Consider the following 22,857-nt stretch of genomic DNA (forward strand, 5'->3'; position numbering starts at 1 on the left):
TGTTTTTGTTTGTTTGTCATGTGTAATTTCAGTCCAGTTTTGTGTATTCTTGCAGATCGCCACGTTTGTGTTGGGAATGTGAGGAATGGGGGTAGGAGTAAGTCATTAGGCTACTGAAGTCTTCTACATCAGTCAAGAAGATCATGCCTGAAATTGTTCCTCAACACTGCTACCCCTTGAAACTTGACTGTGGGATAGGGAGACTTAGGGCAATTTGATCCATACATGTGCACTGGACTTAGATGAGCAAGGGTGAAAAGCACATTCCTTCCCTGTTTGCATACACCATGATTCTAATATCAATGATAAATAGAGAGAATAAAATGTGTAGTTAAAAAATGTTCAGGTAATGAATTCAGCTGTATGATGATGTTAATTTAATGTTTATTAGGGTTGGCTATTTATGCATTTTCCCCAATGTGTTAAGTTTGTTTGGGTAGTGCTCAGTGGTTTAATAGTGCCCAATATTGGACAAAGCCAGACGCAGCAAGGAAGTCACTAAATTGATTTCGGTTACTTCCCCAAAGCTACTAGGCTGCTCAACAGCTCCGCTCATTAAACTACCCCCCTCCCCACCACCACTACATACCCATCACCTAGCCTCACTTATAGACGAAATATCAGTCTATGTATATGTCAGTTACCTGTACATTTTTTTTTATAGGATTGATTTTATATTTGCAATTTTTTTTGTGTTTTTTAATTGCGTTCTCAGAGTCAGAATTAGAATCAGGTTTAAAATCACTGGCATATGTCATGAAATTTGCTACCTTGTGGCAGCTGTACTATGCAATACATAATTTTTAAAACTATAAATTACGAGATACATATTTTTTGCTTTTTATTGAGGTAGTGTGCATGGGTTCATTGTTGGTTCAGAAACATGATTGGGGAGGGAAAAGCTGTTCCTAAAACACAATGATTGTGTGTCTTTACTCTCCTGTCATTGTTCCTTGATGGTAGCAATGAGGAGAGGGTACGTCCTAGGTGTTGGGGTCCTTAATGATGGATGCTGCCATTTTGAGACATTGCCATTTGAAGATGTCCTCGATTCTGGAGATGCTAGTGCCCATGATGGAGCTGGCTGAGTTTCCAATTTCCTGCAGCTTTTTGCAAAATTGAGCATTGGTCCTCCATAAAGATGTTGATCCAACCAGTTAGAATGTTCTCCATAGTACGCCTGTAGAAATTTGTTAAGACTCTTTTATTGACGTACCAAATCCCCTCAAACTCCTAATGAAATATAGCCGCTGTTGTGCCTTCTTTGTAATTGCATCAGTATGTTGGGCCTAGGATAGAAATTCAGAGATGTTGACATTCAAGAACTTGAAACTGCTCACCCTTTCCACCATTAATCCCTTGAAAAGGACTAGAGCAGGCATGGGTAAACTACGGCCCGTGGGCCATATGCGGCCCGTTAAGCTTTTTAATCCGGCCCGCAGAACTTAATGAAATTATATTAATAAACCTTGTTAACGTTTTTTCCCCGCAATTCTGGCTTTTTCCCAATAGATGACGCACTCTATATACATTTGTGGTGACCCATTTCCTGGCACATCCGAACCGGCTCACAATTAGCCAGCGTTCCGGCTAAGGAAGATAGCCAGCGGGGATTTGCGAGCACAGAGCTTTGGAGCCTCTGCGCAGGGGGTGTAGGTTGAGGGAGGCTTAAAAGTGAGGCTGGGGTTTCGAATAAAGTTTTTTTCTTCGACTGCAATTACCGACTCCGTGTCGTAATTTTAACGTTGCATGTAGCACACCGCTACACATTGACCTTTGTTGAGGTGCAGCGTATTACTCCACATTTGCGCTTTACTCTTTGTTCGGCTCGACCTATTTGTGTGAACAGGCGTTCAGCGTCATGAACATCAACAAAGCCAGCCACAGATCCAAGTTAACTGACCAGCACCTCAGATCCATCCTGAGAATCGCCACAACAAAACTAAATCCAGATTTTGATGTGCTGGCTAAAAAGGGAGACCAACAGCACTGTTCCCACTGAAATTAAAAATAAGTTTCTTCGTTGTGTTATGTAAAATATGCATTTGAAAATATTTTTTTCAATAAGCCTTACATGTTACATGTCATTTCTGTTAAGTGATGGACATGAGTAGTGCGCAGTTGCACGTACGTTCTCAAAATAAAAAAATGCGCTCCAGATCAAATAACGCGTTCCGCATACTGGCGCGCTCTCACTGTTCTGTCATTGTGGGGTCGTTGTTGAGTTTTGGCACAGGGGACAATTGAATAAGAAGGAGCAGGACAAGTAGACCTGCATCTTCTACGGTTTTTGAAATAAAGACAGTCAGGAGGAGAGTGATGATGATAATATCTTGAAGGATAACAGAATTTTCAGTGCTTTAAAATAATAACTGTTACTATTAAAAAAAGTTGTATTTTATTCATTTAATTTTCAGTGTTTTAAAAGTCATTTCAATAAATAGCTAAATACCATGGGACTTCAAAGACAGATATTTTGTTGTAATGCATTTGTTCATTTTCAATTGAAATTAAAGCACATGTTTTCTACATATCCCATGATATTTTATTTTCTCTTATGAGGTGTATTACCAAAACATTCCGTCCATCTGCTCCTGGTCCGGCCCCCCTGTCAAATTTTAGAACCCTTTGTGGCCCTCAAGTCAAAAAGTTTGCCCCCCCGGCCTAGAGTGTGTCCCCTTGACTTCCCCTTCCTGAAGTCCACAATCAGTTCTTTGGCTTTACTGACGTTGCGTGCGAAGTTATTGTTGCGACACCTCCCAAACAGCTAATTTATCGCACTTATGCACGCCTCTTTGTGACTGTATGAAATTCTATCAACAATAGTTGCGTCATTGGCAAATTTATAGATGGTGTTTAAGCTGTGCCTAACCACGCAGTCATGGGTGTCGAGAGTGTAGAGCAGAGGTCAAAGCGCAAATTCTTGAGGTGCGCCACTGTTGATAGTCAGCGCGAAGGAGATGTTATTTCTGACTTGCACTGACTGTGGTTTACTAATGAGGAAGTCAAGATTCCAGTTGCAGAAGGATGTACAGAGACGCAGGTTTTGGAGCTTGTTGATTAATACTGAGGGTTTGATAATGTTGAACGGTCATCTGTAATCAATAAACAGCAGCCTGCCCAATGTATTGCTATTGTCCAGATGGTATAAGGCTGAGTGAAGAGTCTCTAGCTTAACTATTTTTTATGCAGCCTGGAATCCAAAGTAACAATCATTTTGTTCCTCTTTACACTTATGTACTGAAGAATGACAATAAACTCTCCCGAATCTTGAATTACATTAGTTCATTCCAGCTAGTGCAATTTTGGGCAGGCCTAAACCAGTTTTTCTCATTCCCCCTAATAACTGCCTGTGAGGGTCACTGGACAGTAGAATATATAAACATTTAAGACAGGATTGTGTCTGAATGTATAATCTTAATACTCCCCCAAGCAGTGAGCAAGTTACTTACGGTAACTGTTTGGATTTCCAAAGGAAGAGTAGGAGGCAAGGGGGTATATCTCTCTGAAATCTTACTGCTTGGTCAGTATGAGTCAGCATCTTTGGTAAAGTAATGAGGAAATGTTTGCAGGAAACTTTGCTGGAGACCAAATTAATCAGAGAGGCCACTGAACTTTTTTTGTTTTGGTGGAGAAATAATGATATTAAAAATTTCAGCAGTGAGTATGATTCTTGGTCTTTTTATACCAGCTATTAAGTGCATCAGTTTGGTTCATTCTGCACAGCCAAGTGTCTGCTGGTGGTTGAATTTGCAATCTATTACTCTCTGGTGCAATTTTGCTTTTGTGAATGACCTTGGGGTAAAAGTAGCCAATATCAATAGCAATAAATGAGCTAGGAGTGAATTGGTAATACTGGAGTTTCATTTCTATTAAATTCACCCGGTGCTAAACATGTTCCAATCTCTGGAAGTGATGGCATTAACCAGAAAGTGTATGTTGTGATGGAAGCCAGAGATTGAAATCAAATGTAGTTTGTGCTTGTTAGCAAAACTGAATGATTTTCTGCACCGAACAGATATTAATAAAGAAACGCAAACACGAGGAAATCTGCAGATGCAGGAAATTCAAGCAACACACACAAAATGCTGGTAGAGCACAGCAGGCCAGGCAGCATCTATAGGAAAGAAGTACAGTTGATGTTTCGGGCCGAGACCCTTTGTCAGGAGGGTTATAAAGAAACAGCAGCCTGACAAATGTATTGCTGTTGTCCAGATGGTTGAAGGCTGAGTGGAGAGTCTTTATGCTTACTGTTGTTTTATATGCTGCCTGGAATCCAGAGTAACAATTAAGAAATATTCTTTGCTTCCATTCACTCTTGCTTTTGATTGATACCTACTGTGGAGTTGGGGTGGATACATTTTGCTAATATTTAGTCATCTGATTTTATTAAATCTCTGTAATTACATCTCTGATGTCCATTTGAGCAACTTGAATGAGCTGCCCAGCTTGACGCTTTCTTTTATGTCAGCCATTAGTTCTCAACTTGGATTGTATAATCATCTCAGTCTTTGAAGAAAGGTGGATGTCAGTGGTTACCTGGGCTCTATGAAATATGATTTATATGGAGATGATTCATTTAGAAAATAAGATGTATGCACATTTCTTCAGCTGCCCTAGCTGTAGGGCTGTTAGTAATTGCGAGGAATCCACAATTTCAATCCCTTAAGAACATGGAACAGGAGTTCGGGCCTCAGGACATCTGCCACTGAAAGGAAGCCATTCATGAGGGTGCTGAGTTTGTAAATGTCGGGATTTCATTTAGAAGAGAAAGGGAGCTGCTGCAGGGATGGGAGGTTAAAGCTTATCACAAATCATGGATGTGGAGTACAAAGAAAGAGATAAAGCATAGACTAAATCAGAAGCAAGCCGACTTCATCCAGAACGTGCCCGTGTCTGTATGTGGATTTGATTGTTGGTCTCCAGTGTTTAATGGATGTGGAATGATGCTGTGGGAGGGCTTCCACAACACAATTTCCTCCAGGCCAAGATTGGGTAGCATTACTGGCAATGGCCCATCGCCCTCAGTTGAGCACGTTAGGACATCTGGTTGAGCAATGCTGCAACAACAACCAATGAAATCAAAAAAGGTAAGGAGCTGATTGATGACTTCAGTGAGGGGAAGGAGGACACACATGCACCTGTCCACACTAGTGAGAGGAGAGTCAGCAGCTTTAAATTCCTGGGCTTTAACCTGTCTGTCTTATGCCCAGCATATAGATGCAATCTTAAGGGAAGTCCGCCAGTGTTGTTACTTTGGAAATTAAGGAGGTTCAGCTTGTCACCGACCATGCTAATAAACTTCTACAGGTGTACAGTCAAAAGTATCTATGCAGTGTTACGTATCCCGTAACTGGATAACTTACCAGCAAAGATAGAGAGGTCCGTTGAAGTCAATATGTCAATATTTTCAAACGTTTTTATTTATAAAGGGGCACAAAAGTAAGGTTAATACAAACATTCAGATAATATACGTCGTCAATACTCAATCTAAAGCGCGGGTATAGTAATAATCATCATTAAGAAAATGAGCTCTACTGTTGTCTAGGGGTTAATAGATTGTTCGTTGGAAATAGAAAAGTCACTCCGAAGTCTGCAGGCTTCAGCCTTTTGGGAATCGCTGGGTTTCACGTGGGGCGACAGAGAAAGAGAGATTGGTGAGAAAAGGAAAGACTTGCCGGGTCTTTATGAAGCATCCGTTGAATCAGGGGAGCGTTGGTTCCCCGTTGTTAGTTCGAAGTCCTTTTCGGTGTTATCAGCCACCCGCTCCCCAGGCAAAGGAGAGGCGGAACGCACGTGGCTTTGTTCAAAATGGCTTCCTGCTACGGCGGGATCACTCTCGTGTCTTCTTGGTGCGTCTGAAGGGGCTGTCCCCCTTAGACCCTCCTTTATATTTCCTCACGGGGTCGCAGGTGTCAATCAGGTTGGGATGATGCAATCTCTTTCTCAACCAGCCCACTTTGCCCGAGGGCTTTACACGTGGTCTCCATGAGACAATAGTCACTGTCGCCTTATTTTGCATCCCGGTGGAATGTGCTATTCGGCATGTCTCTCTCTCTCCCACTTCCTGTGTCTATTCAGCACGTCTCTCTCTCTCTCCCACTTCCTGGGTCTACTGACCCCCCTCTCAACGGGTGCTCTTGCGATTCTCACAAAGGAGGGGGCTGGGATCATAACAGCAGGTTGCATCGTAATCTAGTATGGCAATTTGAATGGACAGAATGTAAGAAGCCGCAGAGAGTAGTGGATCACAGGCACGCCCCTCTTCGCCACTGGCACTATCCACAGCAGGCACGGCCTCAACATCGATCATGAAAGATCCTCAGTATCGGGGCCATGCCGTGTTTTTATAGCTGCCATGGGGCAGGCGGTGCAGAAACCTGAAGACCTGCACTACCTTTTTCAGGAACAACTACTTCCCTTCAACTAATTGTTTCCCGAACCAACTGGCAAAGCATTAAGCAGTACAGTTTAGCAACACTAACACCATTTTGATCACACTGCACTAAAATAGAGACCTTTTGTTCACCTGTCACCTGGTGTTTCTCTCACCCTTCTCCCCCCCCCCCCCACCACCACCTTTTAAATCTACCCCTCAGCATTTTTTCTCCAGTCCTGAAAGAGTTTCTGCCCAAAATGTCAACTGTACTTTTTTCCCATAGCTGTTGCCTGGCCTGCTGAGTTCCTCCAGCATATTGGATTTTGTTTTGTGAAATGTGTATATAATTTATACTTATGTTTTCTTGGGAGTGCTGCTTAAGTGTTGCTATGTTCCTGTGTTGCTGCTGTAAGTAAATTTTTCATTGCACCTGTGCATATGGCGAATGTGAAGGATTATGGTTATGGGAGTGAAATGATAGATTTGCTACTTCACACATTAGATGAGATAAGCTGATGTTGATCACAAACAAGAGAAAATGTGCAGATGCTGGAAATCCGAGCAACACACACAAAATGCTGGAGGAACCCAGCAGGCCAGGCAACATCTATGGAAAAAAAGTACAGTTGACGTTTCGAGTGGAAACTCTTTGGCAGGACTGGGGGGAAATGCTGAAGAGTAGATTTAAAAGGTGGGGGGGGGGAAGGGTGAGGGAAACAGCAGGTGACAGGTGAATCAACACGTACAAACAAGCTGGATGAACTCAGCAGGTCGGGCAGCATCCGTTGAAAGGAGCAGTCAATGTTTCGGGCTGAGACCCTTCGTTAGGACTGACAGGTGATAGGTGAAACCTGGAGGGGTAGGGATGAAGTGAAGGGCTGGGAAGTTGATTGGTGAAAGAGACAGAAGGTCATGGAAGAAATGAAAAGGAGTGAGGAGCACCAGAGAGAGGTGATGGGTGGGAAAGGAGATAAGGTGAGAAAGGGGATGGGAAATAGTGAAGGGGGGGAGCATGGGGGACATTACTGGAAGTTTGAGAAATCAGTGTTCACAATTTTTATGCCATCAGGTTGGAGGCTACCCAAAGGGAATATAAGGTGTCGTTCCACCATATGAAGTGTGGCCTCATCACGACAGTGGAGGAGGCCACGGATGGAGATATTGGAATGGGAATGGGAAGTGGAATTAAAATGGATGGCCACTAGGTGATCCCGCTTGTTCTAGCAGATGGAGCATAGACTCGGCAAAGTGGTCTCCCAATAGGCGTTGGGTTTCACCGATATACAGCAGGCCACACCAGGGGCAGCATACATAGTAAATGTCCCCAACAGACTCACAGATGAAACGTCGCCTCACCTGGAAGAACTGTTTAGAGCCCTGAATGGTAGTGAGTGAGGAGGTGTAGGGGCAGGTGTAGAACTTGTTCTGCTTGTTGATGATCTTTTACAAGCTGCTAATTCTAAAGTTCTGATTAAACATCTACCAACTCTTATTATAGTTTGGGTTAAGAATCCCTTACGATCTGGTCACCTGGAACTCGAGATCGGAATGTACTTTTAATTTTAAGGTAAAATTTGTAGTATATCTATAATCAATTGGCCTTGATTATAGATAAATTTGCCTTCCACGGGACAGGTTAGATTCATTCACCCCCAAAATCTGCATTTAAACCTCACATGTTACACTTACAAATTAAGATTCATATATTAAGGATGCTTGACCAGTGTGGCTACGTAAACATTTAATATTAGTTGCTAATTTATTTTTGTGGGTTGAAAGAGGGAGTTAGGCTGCACATGGAGGTTACAGTTATCTTTCCATCAGTTCCAACTGAAAAGACTGATGCAGATTAAAACATTCTTTACAGTCTATCCACATTTAGTCTCTGCAATGTCTTTGGTATTTTGATAAATATTAATTTGCCCTAGATCATTATTCTCCCTAGATTCTTGGTCACCTGGGATTGCTGGCATTTCTTGTCTCTTTCCTAAAGACAGATGCAACTTGGTTCACTTCTGTTGCCATTTCCTTTATCCCCATTACAAGTTCTGCTGGCACTGTCTGTAACTGATCTGTATGCTCCTCGGTGATCTTTTTCTTCTTGTATAGCTGTCAAAGCACTGAGAGTCCATTTAATATATTTTTCCACAGTCCCATCTTGCCTATACTTGCCAATATGCTCATCCATTGCTAAGTTCTAAAACTCTTCCAATTTACTGCTATTTCTGATAGCTTTATAAATCTTTCTCTTGGATTTACTGCTATCTTAAATTTCATAGATTGACTACTTTTTCTGTAAGGTGTTTTGTACCTTAAAGGAATATATTGTATATTTTCTGCAAACTATGCAAGAGATTATGCATTCTCCGAAGGATGATTTCTTGCAGAAATGTTTTGGAATCCTTTTTGCAAAGGCAGCAGATGTTGTAGAAAGGTTGATGGCATCATTGTAAAAGAAAATACGCACTTCTTGGAAAGTATTTGCCAAGGCACTTTATACAGCATTTGTTACATGAACTAAACTATTACGGAAATTAGCAAGGTATATAAAACTGATTTAAAAATAGTTAAAAGAGTGAGACTAGGGCTGAGAATGACTTTTCATGTTTCAGAGCTGGATTAAAATATGCCACTGTGTGTAGTCCAAAACCCTTTCTGCCCCATCAATGAACACTATTTTGGAGGGAGTGGTGACAAGATTGCAGAAGAAACCAAAATAGAAGAGAGATTAAATTCTTTAGAAGACCCAATCTGCAAATGATATTGGTAAGATAGAGAACGGACTAAAAGTAGCAGTTGGAATTTCATGTCAGTAAGTTGGCTTAAAAAAAAACGAAGTAATTATATCTGGAATGGAAGTTGGCTTGATACTGCGGGCAAGCAATGGGTGGTCAGGGAACAGCTTCATAGAGTTTAAATATAGACTGTCAGATGGAGAAAGCCATAAAATGCAACTTAATTCTTGTTTATCATGAGAAAAATTTGAATGCAGAAGTAGAATGCGAGATTATATAAAATGTGATCTTGGAGTGCGTTATGCAGTATCAGTTTCTAGACTTTTAAGATATTGAGAGTTCAGAGAGATTGCAGTACGTTCACTGTTGGGCACCACTGACTTGTCTGAGGAAATGAGAATAAAGACAAGATACTATATTCATTTGAACAAAACAAATTATGGGGCAACAATGATGTTTTATTATTGTAGATGCATATTCAAATTAGATACAAATAGACTTTTCAGTAGAGAACAATGTTGTATAAATAAGTGTTTAAGTAGAATTGATTTAAAATTGAAAGTAGGAAGGTAGTAGAACTCCCTTCTATGGTTTAGGCAGAAATATTTTAAGCCCCTGTGCTCAATAAGGACAGAAATTAGAAATCACATCTTCCTGGTATATAATGTTTTTGTTCCCAAGATTCAGGAGCAATGTGAGCACAGTGGATTCCAGTTAATTGGGACACTTCAGGACCAGTACATTTTGGCCCAATTAAGCATCTGCCCAACTTAACTGAAGTTTCATAGAAATAGTTAAGCAGGTACAAAAAAAGGACAGAATTATGTATTTAAATCAGATGCAGAACAAATTAGAACACTAAACAATAGTACTACAGCACTATAGTTACTGACGGTGGGATTCATCCAGTGTACGCAACGAACAAAATTAGTGCAGACACCTAGTGTAGATAAAGTTCAAAATGTCTCCAAGACCGGATGACATGTACCCAGGCTACTGTGGGAGGCGAGGGAGGAGATTGCTGAGCCTCTGGCAATGATCTTTGCATCATCAGTGGGGACGGGGAGTTTCCAGAGTATTGGAGGGTTGCAGAAATTGTTCCCTTATTGAAGAAAGGGAGTAGAGCTAGCCCAGGAAATTATAGACCAGTGAGTCATACTTCAGTGGTTGGTAAGTTGATGGAAAAGATCCTGAGAGGCAGAATTTATGAACATTTGGAGAGGCATAATATGATTAGGAATAGTCAGCATGGCTTTGTGAAATGCAGGTTGTGCCTTACAAGCCTGGTTGAATTTTTTGAGGTTGTGACTGAACACATTGATGAAGGTAGAGGGCAGTAGATGTAGTATATATGGATTTAAGGAAGGCATTTGTTAAGGTAACCCATGCAAGGCTTATTGAGAAATATTAGGAGGCATGGGATCCAAGGGCACATGGCTTTGTGGATCCAGAATTGGCTTGCCCACAGAAGGAAAAGTGTGATTGTATTCAGGTCATGTTCTGCATGGAGGTCAGTGACCATTGGTGTACGTCAGGGATCTGTTCTGGGACCCCTCCTCTTTGTGATTTCTATAAGTGACTTGGATGAGGAAGTGGAGGGATGGGTTAGTAAATTTGTGTCATCAAATTTGCTGATGACACAAAGGTTGGGGGTGTTGTGGATAGTGTGGAGGGCTGTCAGAGGTTACAGCGAGACATCAATAGGATGCAATAGGTCAATAGGACATTGATCGTGTGGATAGACTGAGGCTTTTCCCCAGGGCTGAAATGGCTAGCACAAGAGGGTACAATTTTAAATTGCTTGGAAGTAGGTACAGAGGAGATGTCAAGGGTAAGTTTTTAATGCAGAGAGCAACGAGTGCGTGGAATGGGCTGCCAGCCATAGTGGTGGAGGCGGATACGATAGGATCTTTTATGAGACTCCTGGACAGGTGCATGGAGCTTAGAAAAATAGAGGGCTATGGGTAACCCTAGGTAATTTCTAAGGTGCGGACATGATCGGCACAGCATTGTGGGCCAAAGGGCCTGTATTGTGCTGTAGGTTTTCTGTGTTTTTGTAATATTAACAAATGAGTATTCACAGTTAAATTGATCAAAATCCCTGGTTGTAATATTCATTTATGTGAACAAAGGATTCTGGGCTGAATACTCTTTCAAGGCATTATATTATATAAATAATAAGTCTTTGGAATTCTCTAGATTCGTGGTTGGTGGGAGTTAAGGCACTGAGTAGATTCAAGGCAGAACATGAAAGAGTTTTGGATATTAAAGGAAGGAACAGATGTGTGAGATGTGTGGTATGGGAAGGTGGCACTGAGGTAAAAGTTCTGCTGAGATAATTGAATGGCATACTCTTTCCATTTCTTATGTTAATAACTAGGAATTAATTATAATCCCTTATGATTATCACTTTCAAACATGATAAAACTCTAATTATTAACCCTTCCATGCTGTTTTAATTGTATTCAGTTTTATCTACTCGTATTCAATTTTTGCATGATTTTCCTCTTGTGTAAAGACATAGTCTAACCCTTGTGATTTCTTCCCTGAATGCTTACCATTGATTTACCAACATACTTTTGTTAAATAGAGATCTCATCATAGCAAAATGCTCCACTCTCCAAATGGGAACCTTTGCCTAAATTCTGGTCACCAGCCTAAACAAATTTTCTTCTGACAGCCCTTCTTCCAGTCTTTCTTCAGAATCAGGATCAGAATGTCATGAATTTTTTTTTGTTTTGTTGTTCTGGGATTCACAGACCTTTCACATATCTGATGGCAGAGGAGAAGAAGCTGTTCTTAAAACATTGACTGTGTGCCTTCAGGCTCCTGTATCTCCTCATTGATGGTAGTAATGTAAAGAGGGCATGTCCTGGATGGTGCAGGTCCATCATCATGGATACCACCTTCTTGAGACATTGCCTTTTGAAAATGGCGTGAGGCTAGTGCCTATGATGGAGCTGGCTGGGTTTACAATGCTCTGCATCTTTTTCTGATCCTGTGCATTGATGCCTCCATTCATTTGCTAAGCTACGTCTGCACCTCCCATCTCACTTTCCCTGGGACTCCGATCCATTCTGCCAGTTTTCTTGTTAAGATAACAGTAGTTTCCGTTTGAGTGCTTTCACGATCTCTTCCTTTAACCCTTACTTTCTTTCCACCTTCGCTGAAGGCACAGTGCATCTGTTTTATTCCCTGAACTCTGCCCGTACCCCTCTCCTTCCACCTTGCCAAGTATAGGTTTTCCCTTGTCCTTACTTTCCACGCAACTATCTTGTCAAATCAGCAGATTATCTAGGGTAATTTCCATTGCCACTAGCAAACACATTGTTCTCTTTGTACCTCTTTCAACATGTTCCCTCTGCTGGTTTACTCTTCCAAATCCACCAACCCCTACTCCTCTTCTCCCAGCACTTTCTCCTGTAACTTCAGGAGATGCAATGCCTGTCCTTTCATTTCTTCCCTTCCCACCAATCAGGGAGCCAAACACTTCTTGCTGGTGAAGCAGTGATCCATTTCTACTTCTTTCAAGTTTAGTGCACCATGTTCAGTGCTCACACTTTCTCATTCTTTTTTCCATTAAAGAACTGAGATACTCTGTCCATGGCACAAGAGGGAACTTGAAGTTGCCTGTGACTTTAATTCTCCATCCCCCACCCACTCTGAGCCCTGCCTTTTGGCTTCTTGCACTGTTCCAAAGTCAGCACAAGGAGCAGCATCTCATCTTACGATGAGGCAGACCCAGGAATCAACGTCAAATTCAGTAATAGAACCGTCTGTTCCACCTTATGTTCGAAATTCAGTTCACTTGGTCTTGTCATTACATAAATGCTGCCTGAAGCGCTGAGAATTTACAGCACTCTTATTTCAGATTTCCAGTATGTGCAGTGTTTTGATATTTCACTGTTCCAGCAATTAATTTCTTACATTTTCTCATTCATTGCCTTCTGTTTACATATTTTCCAGAGTGACTAGTGGTAATTAACAAGGTTTCTTCAGTTTCTTTTACTTCCATTCGTATCCTTTCTGTACAATAGTAGTAAGACTCAAGTAATAAAATAACATGGAGTATTTTAAAACTTGCAAAGGTTTAGAACATTTCCTTATTGATCATTATTAAGCTGATCATTTATTGACATTCCATTATGTCTCTTGTTTAAATTACAGTACACAATTGGACAGTGGATGAAACGATGGACTGGTTAATTCACTTTGTGGAATTACCACAGTATGCAAAGATTTTTCAGGAAATCAAAATTCGAGGAGCAGACCTACCCAGGTATGTTTTTTGCTGCAGGTAGATCTCCGGTTTCCACCTCCATCAGTGATGGCAATGTCCTAAAAGCTAAACATTGTACTTAATGGCTAATAAAAATTACATGAAATCATCTTACATTAATTTTAGAGATATGAGGATCAGCACACAGTGTTATTAAGTAATTTCAGGCGATGACATAAAAATTGTCTTCATTGAATTAAAATGGATTGCAACACAGAGCCAAACCATTTTGTTCACCCAGATTATGGTGGTGTTTGCTCTTCAGATGAGCAAGAGTGTTAATCCTCTGTGTCTATGCAACTTGGAGATTCAGACTTACTCCTGTTGATGATTAATACCTCAAGGCGAGCAATTTTGTGCTCCACAGACCAGTAACTTGCCAAAACTCATTTGGGCACAAGATCAGTCGCCTTGGTAAAACATTCAAGACCTGGTTATACACTGTGAAAATCATAGTACAAGGAAGAGGGAAAGTAACTTGTTTTGCTACAAGTTGGAAGAGCAAGTTTTACCACATTGCTTCTTTGTACCTTTTCATAGACATTGTATTTCTAAAACTGGTGTTTGTTTTGCAGGCTAGCTGTCAATGAGATTTCATTTATGGTGACTAATTTAAAAATCACAGACCGAAGCCACAGGCAAAAGCTTCAGCTAAAGGCACTCGATGCCGTGCTGTTTGGAGCTCCCATTCGTGAGTATCAGATTAAAATGCGTACTTCTTTAAACAGGTTTAGTAGCTTTTTAATGAGTTAACTCACAGCCACAACTTTAGGCACAAGTATTAAATACTAATGAAAGACAGTTTTGTTGGTCGCCAAGCTGCAGCCCTAGTGTGGGTTTGCCAGGTGGAGTGGGAACCTCGATTTTTATACCATTCTTTGTATCTGAGAGAGCTGTGGTTGATCGTAAAATATCTTTCCTGCTGCTAAGACTAACATCAACTGGCTTGGTACTTTGATGCAAAGGGATCTGGATATCCTAGCACATGACTCTCAAAAAGCTAGTAATGGGGAAAACTTGGAAAATTGTATCAATTATTTTGAGAATAATGGAGTACAAAATTATTGAGGTTATGCTTCAGTTATGGGGGGCATTGTTGAGATTGCATCCTGAGAAATGTGCATAGCATTGGTCAGTTTATTTAAGGAAGGAGTAAATGCATTGCGTGTAGTTCAGAGGTGGTTTGTTGGACTGCTATTTAAACTGAGCAGGTTTTTTTAAATGGCAAGCAAAGCTTATATCCTATGGAGAATGGTTCTTGATGCAGGAAGGATGTTTATTCTGTTGGAGAATTCAGAACTGAGGTGGGGGGTATATTACCCATTTTACCCATTACAGATGAGGTGAAATTTCTTTTTTGAAGGCCATGAGTCTTTGGAATTATTTTTCTTGACTGGTGGTTGAAACAGAATCTTTGTTTTTAAGGCAGAAGTATATATGATATGCAAAGGGTAAAAAGTTACTCAGGGAGCAGTTATGAGTGAAGAACTGGGGTTACAGTCAAAGCAGCCATTGATGTCTTAAATGGTGGGGCCAAGGGGCTTCCTCCTCCAAATCTGTATGTTTAGATTGAACCTGGAGTCTCCTGTTCTTTAGGACAGGTCTTCCCTTAGATTAATAGATCTGGTTTACACATGGAATTCAGGGCCTTAACCGTCATCAAGTTTGACTCTGTATTTGTGAATTTTAGACTACATTATTGCAATAGTTGTAACAGTAGGTCAAGGTGAAGCCAGGTAAGTGTATATAACTTGAGAGCTATGTTAATAGAAGCTAAATAAAGAGAGGCTTGAATAGAGCTTGGTGCTGGCACAAGTTTGTTAGGCAGCCTGGCCTTCTATATGGTCTAATTGATTTCATGCAATTTACCTGAGAGAAACTGGAAGTGATCAAAAGCTAGCTTAGTCAGGGTAATTACTTCCCCATTAGATGGCACTATTACTCCATGTCTATTTCTTAAGTAATGTTTGGATCCTTTTGTTAAAATGGGCTAGAACTTCTGTGGTGATGGTGGGAGGTGATGGACACCATTTCTGATGAGTTCCCACCAAGTTCTCAATCAGTGAGAACTGCATCAGTTGAAGTTACTACTGACAGGGTCATTCTGAATGAGTGGTTTGGAAATCAAACAAAAACTTTTTAGAGAGACTAGCTGTATGAATTTGTATAAGTGTGTTGTAGAATTGACAATTTTCCTGATAACTGAATTGCACAAAGCAGTAAATAACAGGATTCTCTGTTTTCATTCATTTCAGCACTGTCTTAAAATACTGGGCAGATCTTCTGACCCTACGATGGCTGTATTCTACTTTCACCATGGTATTAGGCGTAGTCTAGGTAGGAGCTGATGTAAATGACAGTACTACAGTTAAATGATTGGGAAAACAGCCAGAGTGCTAGAGCTCTGATTCAGGAGCGCAAGTTCAAGTCCCACCATGGCAGCGGGGGAAATTGTTTGAATAATTAAATACAATTTGCAATTTAAAAAAACAATGAAGTTACTGTCATTACAAAGAGTGTGGGAAATTTACTATCCTTACTCAGTCTGATCTGTGTTTGTCTCCAGAATCCCCAATGTTGTTTTATTCCTAATTGCCTCGTCAGTGCAGAGGCAGCTAGGATGGGCTGAGGAATGGTAAATGCAGCTTAATCTGGGTAAGTGTGAAGTGTGGCATTTTGGAAAGATAAATGAGGTAGTAGAACGGAGAGATCGAGATATAAAACTACACAGTGACCTGAAAGTGACGTCATAAGTAGACTGTGTGGTGATGAAGGCTTATAGCACTCTGATCTTCATCATTCAGGGTTGTAAGTATAGAAGTTAGGATGTTATGTTGCAGTTGTACAAGATGTTGTTGAGGCGGCAATTGAAATACCATGTTTATCTTTGTTCACCAGTCTATAGGAAGTATGTGTGTCATTAAGCTGGAAAGAGGAAATTATGAGGATGTTGCCGGGACCTGAGTGCCTGAGTTAGATTGAACAGGTTGGGATTTTTCTCACTGGAGCAAAGGAAAATAGTGATCTTACAGAGGTGTATAAAATCACAAGCGGCATAGATAGAGTTGATGTACACAGATTTTTCCTCAGGGTTAGGGAATCAAGAACTAGATGGCATAAGTTTAAGGTCAGAGGGGAGAGATTTAATAGGAGCCTAAGGGGCAACTTTGTCACCTAGGGAGATCAGTATATGGAATGAGTTACTGGAGGAAGTGACTGAGGCAGGTATACTCCTCCAAGGCCGGGGAAGTGATGACACCCTCCTGTTAGACTGTTTGAGGCAACTTTTTTTTATTCTTTCTTACTTTTCTTCTAATATTTGTATTTCTATGCACTTGTAATGCTGCTGTGACACTGTAATTTCCTTTACTCAATAAAATATCTATCTATCTATCTATCTATCTATCTATACTGTCAACATTTAAAAGGTAAATGGATAGGAGAGATTTAGAGGAATGTCAGCCAAATATGGGCTGGTGACGATCTTGGTGGGCCTGGACCTGTTGGGTTGAAGGGTGTTTTGATTTTGTATCATTTTATGGATCTAATTAGAATACTTCCAGTGTCTATTGCATACAAAAAGTGGTCATGTCACTTTGCAAATTGTATCTCTTGAGAAGTTAGCCCCCTGCTGTTGGTCATTAGTCTGTGCTCTGTATATGATACTGTTTGTTTACATAGCTGTGCTTTTAAATTAAATTTATTATCAAAGTACGTATAAGTCATCATATACAACCCTGAAATTAATTTTCTCACAGGCAAACTCAATAATCCAAGAGCCATAATGGAATCAGTGAAAGACTGCACCCGACAGGGTGGACAAACAACCAATGGGCAAAAGGCAACCAACTGTCCCAAATAGTTATGAAAAAAAGAAATAATAATAATGATTACAGTGCTGTGAAAAAGTCCTGTGAAAGGCAGTTAGGTGATGGGTCGAGTGAAGTTATTCTCACTGCTTCAGGAGCCTGATGGTTGAGGGGGAATAACTGTTCCTGAACCTGGTGGTGTGAGTCCTGAAGCTCCTTTACTTTCTTCCGGATGGCAGCAGCTGCTGGCAATTTACATTGAAAACTCCTGACTGGTTTTCATTGAATTAATTCGTGGTAGTACAGGCAGTCCCCGGGTTATGTACGAGTTCCGTTCCTGGGTCCGTCTTTAAGTCGGATTTGTATGCAAGTCGGAACAAGTACATCCGGTATTATTTAGCGTCAGTTCGTCAAACATTTGTTTTAGTATACAGTATACATTTTACTTTTCTATGCATATAAAACACTTAAGAAACGTATGTATTTCAATAATTAAACCACTGCGTTGCTTAGTAATATTTGGAGCTTTCATTGGGGCAGGGCCTTTCACATGCTCCATTATTCTCACTTTATTTGTTATCCTTTAAAATTGTTCCGATCATTGACCGATCATTGATCCTACCACTTTTCCAATGACCGATGAAGTTTCACTTCTTTCCAAACGCTTTATTATTTCCACTTTATTTTCAATCGTGATCGCTTCCCGTCAATGGAACAGAAACACTGAGAGCGGTGGGTCCCAAGCTGCGTTGGCTTCCGAGGTCCGCTGGGTCCTAAGGGCTACCGCACTGAGACAGGCTAAATGGGGCAAGCGCGGTCTGTGCTGGGTTTGGGTATTTCATCCTCCACAATATTCCCCGTGGGTACTTAAACTGGAGGTGGCAGATTTTCCTTACGAGGTCGAGTTGGGAGCTCGACATCAACCCGGCACGGGAGCGGTCTGTCACTGGATCGAACTCGCTGATCTGACCGCGCCACCAGCCGACCGGAACGGTGGGGGAAGGGGCGGCGGGGTCAGGGTGAATCTTACTAAGAAAAATCTAAGCCAAATATAAAGTTAAACACTCAACACAGTGTAAATGGCAATGACTTAAAATGGAGGACGGCATCGCGATCCAACTTAAAATGGCGGACAGCGTTGTGATCTGACTTAAAATGGCAGAGGGCATTCTCCTTCCTCAGTTCGTAAGTACGAGTTGTCCATAAGTCGGACATTCGTAACTCGGGGACTACCTATATACATATAATTCCATAACTCCGGAATCCCCAACAGTGGCCAGCTCAAGATCTAAGTATCCAACTATAAATAATACTGCAACTTTCATTTTATTCTGTCATATTTATTAGTAATCACCTTTAAACAATATCAGTGATCTTTAGCCAAGATCCAGGAGATTGTTAGCAAAAATACTGGATGGGTTTTAAAAGACCTTTGGACCAACTTTTTTTGTCATTATTGTTTTACTCCGGTACCTTCGGAGGTGCTCAGTGGTGGGAAAGATGCTGGAGTCAATTATAAAAGAGGAAATTATGACACATTTGGATAGCGGTAGAAGGATCAGTCCGAGTCAGCATGAATTTACGAAGGGAAAATCATGCTTGACTAATCTTCTGGAGTTTTTTGAGGATGTAACTATGAAAATGGACAAGGAAGAGCCAGTGGATGTAGTGTACCTGGACTTCCAGAAAGTTTTTGATAAATTCCCACATAGGAGATTAGTGGGCAAAATTAGGGCACATGGTATTGGGGGCAGAGTACTGACATGGATTGAAAATTGGCTGGCTGATAGGAAACAAAGAGTAGCGATTAACGGGTCCCTTTCGGAATGGCAGGCTGTGACCAGTGGGGTACCGCAAGGTTCGGTGCTGGGACCGCATCTATTTACAATATACATTAATGATTTAGATGAAGGGATTAAAAGTAACATTAGCAAATTTGCTGATTTCACAAAGCTAGGTGGCAGTGTGAAATGTCAGGAGGATGTTATGAGAATGCAGGGTGACTTGGACAGGTTGGGTGAGTGGGCAAATGTATGGCAGATGCAGTTTAATGTGGATAAATGTGAGGTTATCCACTTTGGTGGCAAGAACAGGAAGGCAGATTACTATGTAAATGGAGTCAAGTTAGGAAAAGGGGAAGTACAATGAGATCTAGGTGTTCTTGTACATCAGTCAATGAAAGCAAGCATGCAGGTACAGCAGGCACTGAAGAAAGCTAATGGCATGCTGGCCTTTATAACAAGAGGAATTGAGTATAGGAGTAAGGAGGTCCTTCTGCAGTTGTACAGGGCCCTGGTGAGACCCCACCTGGAGTATTGTGTGCAGTTTTGGTCTCCAAATTTGAGGAAGGACATTCTTGCTATTGAGGGAGTGCAGCATAGGTTCACAAGGTTAATTTCCGGAATGGCGGGACTGTCATATGTTGAAAGATTGAAGCGACTGAGCTTGTATACACTGGAATTTAGAAGGATGAGAGGGGATCTGATTGAAACATATAAGATTATTAAGAGATTGGACACGCTGGAGGCAGGAAGCATGTTCCCGCTGATGGGTGAGTCCAGAACTAGAGGCCACAGTTTAAGAATAAGGGGTAGGCCATTTAGAACAGAGATGCGGAAAAACATTTTCACCCAGAGAGTGGTGGATATGTGAAACGCTCTGCCCCAGAAGGCAGTGGAGGCCAAGTCTCTGGATGCATTCAAGAGAGAGTTAGATAGAGCTCTTATAGATAGCGGGGTCAAGGGATATGGGGAGAGGACAGGAACGGGGTAGTGATTGTGTACGATCAGCCATGATCACAGTGAATGGCGGTGCTGTCTAGAAGGGCTGAATGGCCTACTCCTACTGTCTATTGTCGATCTTGCCTTTCACTAAGGCCAAGGTAGGGGATCTTGGGCTTAGAAAGAATCATGCAGTTAGGTAGAAGAATTAAAATCATAGACTATTTTCTGAAAAGGGATCAAATTTTGAAATCAGAGGTGTAAAAAGAATTGAGAGTCCCTGTGCAGGATTCCCTAAAGGTTAATTTGCAGATTGAGTTGGTGCTAAGGAAGGCAAATGCAATATCCGCATTCCTTTCAGGGAAACGAGAACGTAAGAGGAAGCCGGTACAGCCGAGGCTTTATGAGGCATTGGTCAGACCACACAGGAGTATCGTGAGCAGTTTTTTAGCCAGTTTAGCTAAAGTTCTTTAGCCAGAGGGTGGTGAATCTGTAGAATTCATTGCCATAGATGACTGTAGAGACCAAGTCATCGGGTATATTTAAAACGTACATTGATAGGTTGTTGATTAGTACTGGGGTCAAAGGTTGTGGGGAGCAGGCAGGAGAATGGGGCTGAGAGTGACAATGAATCACCCATAATGGAATGACTGAGCTGACTACACAGGCTGAATAGCCTAATTCTGCTCCCACATCTTATTCTCTTATTTGATAGGAAACCATTTAACGTGGTATTAGAGTGGACAACTAAGGCTTGAAGGCTATATATAAAAGATCAGCTTCATTTATCTATTCTCTATTGTTTGAGCAGGAATAGTAATTATAAATCTTACAAAATTATTTCCTCTTTTATCCTCCATGTCCTTGGTTTGCCTCCTCCCTAATGGAAACAGGTCACAGACCTTTTTTATCTCTCTTAAATAGGAAAGGAATCAATATTGCCAGAGAGAATTCAATTTTGTAACTTGAAAGGTTTTGTAAACATAGTTCCTGAACACTTGCCTCTTCCATGCTACTGAAACAAAGTTCCAGCTTAAAACCATTCCCTAGGTGGTTGTAACTCAGCTCAAGTAAAATAGACGAGGCGGGAAGTCCATCTTCCAAACAGTTTTTCCTGTCTTCTCCTGGGTTTGACCGGATCCAAGTTCTTTATTCCTGGAAGAGAGGCAGGCACAATGCACCTCAGAGATTCTTATACATAATGCATGTAATTTTAAAACAAACAGATGGAAATAACCACACGAACTCAGTCCTTCCATGAAGAGCAACGGCCACACTGGGTTTGGAACGCTGCTGACCGCCATCAGCCCCGTGGCTTCTGTGGAGAGTGACCGCTGACCTCCTCCGCATTAGCCTCGGTGCTTCAAAATGGAGCCGATCATGTCCTTGGGCTCCGTCTCTGGTCTTCTCCATGAGGCAGCTCTTGATCTCGGTCTTCTCTGGGAACAGCAGAAGCGCTAGATCATTCAATAAAATTCCATACCACGTGGCACAGGCTCCAAAAGTTTCCAAAACACAATCAAGACAAAAAGAACAAGCAGAAGACATAGCGAAAGTGAGATAATTGAAGAGATTGGCTACCTGGAAGATGTCACCAAAGGAATCATTGTTGGCTAGCGCCATCTTGACCAGAAGTTTTATTTCAAAGGTTCAAAGGTCCAATTTAATGTCAGAGAAATGTATACAATATACATCCTGAAATGCTTTTTCTTCACAAACATCCACAAAAACAGAGAAGTGCCCCAAAGAATGAACGACAGTTAAACATGAGAGCCCCAAAGTCCTCCCCAATTCCCCCCTCCCGCGCCTAAGTGGCAGCAAGCAACGATCCCCCCCCTCCTCCCACCAGCAAAAAAAAGAGCATCAGTACCGTCATCAAGCCAAGCGTGTGCTAAGAAATAGCAAAGACACAGACCAAAGTCACCCCAAAGGCTTCACATTTCATTGGACATTTCACAAAACACTGGTTCTCCCTCTCCCTGGCAAGGGAGAGGGAGGTGTCTCCCATTTTCACAGCGAGCGGGAGACATAACAACAACCCGCTGGTTTATGATGGTAGAAGTCCATTTTGTTGCTTTTTTCAAGTTCTGTGTCTGAAGATGGCAAAGATCTCGGGTCTTCGGGCCCACAGCGAAAGATTTTCTGGCCTCGCTGATGACACACGAGTCTCCTGCCGTGACACCGACCCTCGATCTGCCCGTCTCCAGAGCTCTGAGATCTTAGGATTTTGAACACAATCGAGACTCAGGCCAAACCCTTGGCCTGTCGAATAACGGCCAGTCGTGGAGCCCCGAGAATGGGTCCCATTCCCACAAAGAACTGAAATCAGTGTGTAACTCTAGGTCAGGGTCTTGAAAAGAACCCTAAAAGAGAAAAATAGAGACACTAAAGATGGAAGTAGAGCTTTTCTGAAGATGTAAGCAAAGGAGTCGCCGTTAGGCGCCATTATCCTAAGCTCCGCCTTCAGTTTTGAGGGCATACACAGTAAATCCAAGAAATGCAATCAGATGGACAAACAACCAGTGTGCAAATAAAAAAATAAATGAATAAGCAATAAACATCGAGAACATGAGATAAAAGAGTTCTGTAAGTGATGTGGCAGGTGAAGTTATCCCCTTTAAGTGCTTGACGTGTGAGGAGTAATTACCGTTCCTGAACCTGGTAAGTGTGAGTCCTGAGGCTCCTGTACCTTCTTTCTCATAGCAGCATGAGAAGAGAGCATGGCCCGGGTGGTGGGGTTCTCGCTGATGAATGCTGTTTTTGTATGACAGTGCTCTATGTAAATGTGGTCAATGGTGGGGAGGGCTTTACCAGTGATGGACTGGGCTGTATCCACTACTTTTTATAGGATTTTTTATTCAAGGGCATTGTTGTTTCCACACCAGGACATGATGCAATCAGTCAATATACTCTCCGCCACACATCTATAGAAGTT

General features: G+C 41.6%; 1 protein-coding gene across 2 annotated transcripts in view; it reads left to right on the forward strand.

Moving 5' to 3' along the window:
* stim2b (stromal interaction molecule 2b) overlaps window positions 1-22,857 on the forward strand; it is a 159,297-nt gene that overhangs the window by 104,470 nt on the left and 31,970 nt on the right. For both annotated transcript variants that reach the window (XM_059989006.1, XM_059989005.1), the window contains exons 5-6: window positions 13,282-13,393; window positions 13,969-14,084. In XM_059989006.1, coding sequence (XP_059844989.1) covers window positions 13,282-13,393; window positions 13,969-14,084 — 228 coding nt within the window. The remainder of the gene's footprint in view (window positions 1-13,281; window positions 13,394-13,968; window positions 14,085-22,857) is intronic.

Source organism: Hypanus sabinus, chromosome 14 (genome assembly GCF_030144855.1).
Source record: "Hypanus sabinus isolate sHypSab1 chromosome 14, sHypSab1.hap1, whole genome shotgun sequence".
Taxonomy (NCBI): domain Eukaryota; kingdom Metazoa; phylum Chordata; class Chondrichthyes; order Myliobatiformes; family Dasyatidae; genus Hypanus; species Hypanus sabinus.